We start from the raw sequence: 5,091 nt of genomic DNA on the forward strand, positions 1-5,091 counted from the left end.
GCCCTCGTGTAGCTTTGCGCGAAATTCAAAAACAAACAAAAACAAACACACCCCTACTTACAAGCTGGTGGGACTATATTTGGTGCACTTGTTTTGGTACCACAGGCGTTTCTTAGCATGTTGTTTATGTTATGGACCCTTCTTTGCATAGCTATAGAAGTAATTAGGGATTGGAGGAGCTTGAATGATGCATTGGAGTCTCTGTGAATCATGAGGGGGGCCCTTGAACCCTGCAGAAGAAGGTGGATATTTTTACAAATCAAGAAGTATTTGCATTATTTGATTCTGAGTCAACAAAAATTTTTGTTTTTTATTATTAAAAGCATTTGAAAACTAAAATTGTAAATGTAATAGAACAGTAAAAGAATACCCTGTGAAATATAGGTTATATCTAGATCAATCATTTCAAAAAAGTATAACAAAATCCAGAACTTGAATGTTAACATTGTTATGTTAAGGTACTGTGTTGTGTAGTATGCCATATTTAGCAACTATTGCGATAAAATTACATGTTGCAGTGTTATAGTTTAATTATTTTAGCAGGAAGTCCTTTTGTTTCAAACAACTAATATTTGTAAACTGGGTGATGTTTAATTTGAACATTTGTGCAATAAACATGCTAACTAGTATTGTAATCGAGCTAAGTTTACAGTTTGTGTTGTGTATAATATTTCAGAAAGAAGTCATGAAGTCATTAGGATTCCCTGTCCAGACAAATACCTTTTACATGACTATAAAGCAGTTGTTAGAGCGAGTTGCACCAGTCATGATTGATCATCAGGGAGTGAAGCAGTTGATTATGTATGTGCAGGATACCATTCTAGGGGTGGGGAACATTGATGCTCAGCTAGGTCTGGTAAATTCTGGACACCGTGGACTTCAGCTACTTCATGTAGGTGTATTTTTAAATGTATATTGCACCATTTCTGACACTTTTTTTGTTATTGAGGATTTCATGGAATAAAATCTTTATAATGCTTTCATAGATGGTGCATTTTTTAATACAAGATTATTAGGCTTAACGTTTTACAGTTTCATAAAATAGTTTTAAGACCACTCTTGTAGTTGTATTATTTATATGTAATTTTAAGTGGTTCATGTTGCGGTAATTTTAAAATTTCTCTATTGGTTATAATTTTTTGTTAAATATTTAGCTTGTGTTTGTTAAAAGTCTTTCTGAAATTGTTTTTGATTTACTACAGTAGCATGTAAGTAATTAGTTTATTTACATAATCTCCTATTTAGGAAGTTGATTTAGTATTTTTGTTAAGTATTTATAGAAATACTTGTGAAAAAAGAAAGCAGACATCAGATACATTATACATACTTATATTCCACTTTCAAAACTGTTAAGAAGAGAGTTATTAGAAATGATACAGTTGTCTAATTTGAGCTACCTTGAATAATAGGATGTAAACTGTGAAATATGATTAATGTACATGTTACCTATTGAAAGTTCTTTAATGCCACTAAGCATGTGAATACAGTCTTCACAAATTAGTCACTTAATTTGCTGTTTTTTAATAATTCATAATTTAATGTTTTTAAATTCCCACTTGTAATAATTATCATGCTGAGTGTGAAAATGGATAAGAACTACATTAGTTCTAGTCACCGAGAAGGGTGGTGGGGGTGGAGATATATGCATAAACTCAAGAAAATTGTGCTTAATGTATCCCACACCCCTATCATCTGATGAACTGTACTCAGACGAACATTCGGTTTAGCCCTCCAGTGGCACAGCGGTATGTCCGCAGACTTACAACGCTAGAATCTGGGTTTCGATACCCGTGGTGGGCAGAGCACAGATAGCCCATTGTGTAGCTTTGTGCTTAATTACAAACAAACAAACATTCAGTTTAAAAATTGGTAACACAACAAATTTCTGAAACCTACACGGATCGATCACCTTAATACAGTCAAATAATTAGTACAGCTGTACATCAAAGAATCTACTTTAATTCTTTGACTTTTATGAACAAGTATTTCAGTGCTGAGCAGCTTATGTTAGCCATATGTTATTTGTGTTGTCAGTACTGCATATGTTTTATATATTAGTGGTAATTCAGAAATAAAGATGAAGCTTATATAAGTGTATAGAAATCCAAGAAAAGAAAACTAATCTTGAAAGAAATTTATGGATATTGCAGAAGCAAGAGATCAACTGCTTTAATAGTTTGACAGCTTAAACAAAATTTGTCGTTTAGATCTTATCTGTTTTATGGGTTAATAATTGTGGTTACATTTTTAGCTGTTTCATTGGTGTATTTGTTTTTCAGACCTTAACTTATGTCTTCCCTGGAGCATTTTACAGTGATGAGGTTAGCAATGAATTGATAAATTTTTTGACGATAGAGGATGAAGTAGCTACTGATATTACCCTTCAGATATTAATTAACATTGGACCTGAAATTGAAGCTAATCATCCAAACATTGCCACGTATGTAAACACTTTTATTTATACTTTATCATTTTACTATCTGGTAGTCTTGTGTTTCTTAAATGTTTAGGAAATACCTTAATCTACAGAAGAATATTAATTTGGGTCATTTGTTTAATTTCGCTCTGTTCTTGTGTGTTAAGTTAGGTCACTTTTGTAATCGAATGTCTTTGTTCTTACAGGCGTGTTCTACCCATTATTCAGAATTTTGTAGAAAATGGAACAGTAAAACAAGCCAAACATGCAGTAGCCTGCATAAAGGTTATTGCATCCAATAAAGAAAGAGTGTTTGGGCAAATTCTTGATGTAAGTTTACCTTTTATTTATATTAATACACTCTGAGGCATTTTTTTATATTGATATGTTATGTAAGTTTACCTTTTATTTCTATTAATACACTCTGAGACGTTTTTTTTATATTGATATGTTATGTAAGTTTACCTTTTATTTCTATTAATACACTCTGAGACGTGTTTTTTATATTGATATGTTATGTAAGTTTACCTTTTATTTCTATTAATACACTCTGAGACGTTTTTTTTATATTGATATGATATGTAAGTTTACCTTTTATTTCTATTAATACACTCTGAGACGTGTTTTTTTATATTGATATGATATTATCATGAAAAATGATAATGATTTGATGGTCTAGCTGGAAACTTTATTGAAAGTCCACTGATTGAAATGGTTTTCTCCCGATGTTTGTTGTCTTCTTCATTTTCATAGTTAAAAAGCATCAGCAGTGTGTGAATTTGTTGTGAAATCTATTCAAATAAACTGTGACTTTACACTCATACTTCAAGCTTTTTATTTAACTAATATTTGATAGGACTGATTTTCTACTTTATTTCCAATATTGAGTATTTTTTGTATTAGTTTGCAGTGTGTGTAGGTTTAATATGTAGTTATGATTAAGATGTTCATTGTTATGCATTTTTTGTTGGATCAGAATGATTTCTAGTAGCCCTGGTTTAATTGCTTTTAGGTTTTATAAATTTTACTCTAACTTATATGATGAATTTTGTAAAAATTGTGTTTTCTAGAAATACTACTGTCATTTTTGGTATAAATATAAATGTTCACTTTGATTGTTAGCTTAAGTATCACAAGTGTGTTTTAGTCCAAATTAAGATTGGTAACTTTTCAAACTCATAATATCAGGATAGATACCTTTTTTTAGATTGTTCTTCCACATGTGAATCCCCCCCCTTCCCAATACCACCTAAACCTTATAGAACAGTGTTTCCCAACCTGGGCAGTACCGCCACTAGTGGGTGTTTTTGAATTTTGGGGGAGGGGCAGTAAACTTTGAGGGTGTGGCAGGGGGCAGAAAGAAAAGTTTTGATGGTTATATTTGTTAAAATTAAACCACAAGAATTGACAATTATTGCCTTACAATTTTGATTTTAGTAAAATATTTTAATGGTCTAAAAATTTATTAGAAGGGGGCACGAGTGCTCATTGTTGAAGGGGCACTGCAGCGAAAAAAGATTGGGAAACACTGATGTAGAATGTTAAGTGTCTTAAATATGAGTGTCATAATAAAGCATACTAACCCTGTACTTTGTGACCTCCAACCCTGTTGTCTTTTAACGTGTTTCAAATGAGTAAAAATAACACTATAATCAACCTTGTGTATTTTTGTTTTTCCAGCACTTGAAACAGAATCTGACCCTGCAGTCTCATTACTTCAGGACTTCTGTTGTTTCAATTGGTCACATAGCATACCACTGTCCTGACCTGTTTGGATTACAGATCAAGAGCATTGTGTCTAAAGTAGTAGTTAAAGAACTATTAATGGTTGATCAGGTAAATTAGTTGATCTTGTATTGTATTGCATTTTTTATTTGAGCCATTTGACTGTATAATTTCAGTTTTCATAACATATACTAAATACTGTTGTTGTGCTTATATGTGTATATAGAGAGATGTGTAAAGATTTAGAATTGAATATAATATTACAATATTAACAAACAGTATTAAAGTTTGTACATTGGGTAACAAAGAACTTCCTTTCAATTTGCCAAGTGCAAAGTTATCAATTAAATATTCACTGATTAGTAACAACATGTATCACAGAAACAAAGAAGAACAAACCAGTTATAGAGTTTAAAGTAAATAGTAATGGATCTAAAGAGCATCAGAAATACGGAGATATATGATTTTTCAAAGCATGAGGAATGGATAATTTTTAAAAGTATTACATTAAAGATCCAGTTTCTGTAAGGTAAAATAATGTTAGTTTGCAGAAGACTATTTCTTTCATCTCCATTTTTTCTATTTAGTACTTTAGTTTCTTAGTTGACTTGAATTTAGAAATACATTACTGATAATTTTATTGATTTAATAATTTATATTTAGAATGAACTCATTGTCATAATGTAATTTTTTCTTTCTTATAATCTATTGAGGCTTTTTTTTTTTATCTAAGACAGTGCCAGTTAGGAAAAGGCTAATAATCAAAACTACAAAATTTATCATCAATAAACTTCCTGTAAATTGTAGATGGAATAGTTATCAAAGAAAATACATTGTTTTGTAGAGTTGGTTTAGAAATCTACATTTTGTTATTCCTGTTTGGCTTTTAGACATATTTAGTAAAAAAAAACTTATTGATCACTGGTTTATATATATATATATATATATAT

The 5,091-nt window shown here is 30.7% G+C and overlaps 1 protein-coding gene across 1 annotated transcript in view; it reads left to right on the top strand.

The window, feature by feature from the left end:
- LOC106471037 (sister chromatid cohesion protein PDS5 homolog B-like) overlaps nucleotides 1–5,091 on the top strand; it is a gene marked incomplete at its 3' end in the record, with an annotated part of 70,332 nt that overhangs the window by 55,633 nt on the left and 9,608 nt on the right. Inside the window, exons 17-20 of the mRNA XM_022399663.1 lie at nucleotides 677–892; nucleotides 2,280–2,440; nucleotides 2,623–2,746; nucleotides 4,097–4,252. Coding sequence (XP_022255371.1) covers nucleotides 677–892; nucleotides 2,280–2,440; nucleotides 2,623–2,746; nucleotides 4,097–4,252 — 657 coding nt within the window. The remainder of the gene's footprint in view (nucleotides 1–676; nucleotides 893–2,279; nucleotides 2,441–2,622; nucleotides 2,747–4,096; nucleotides 4,253–5,091) is intronic.

This window comes from Limulus polyphemus, unplaced genomic scaffold (genome assembly GCF_000517525.1).
Source record: "Limulus polyphemus unplaced genomic scaffold, Limulus_polyphemus-2.1.2 Scaffold4362, whole genome shotgun sequence".
NCBI classification, from domain to species: Eukaryota; Metazoa; Arthropoda; class Merostomata; order Xiphosura; family Limulidae; genus Limulus; species Limulus polyphemus.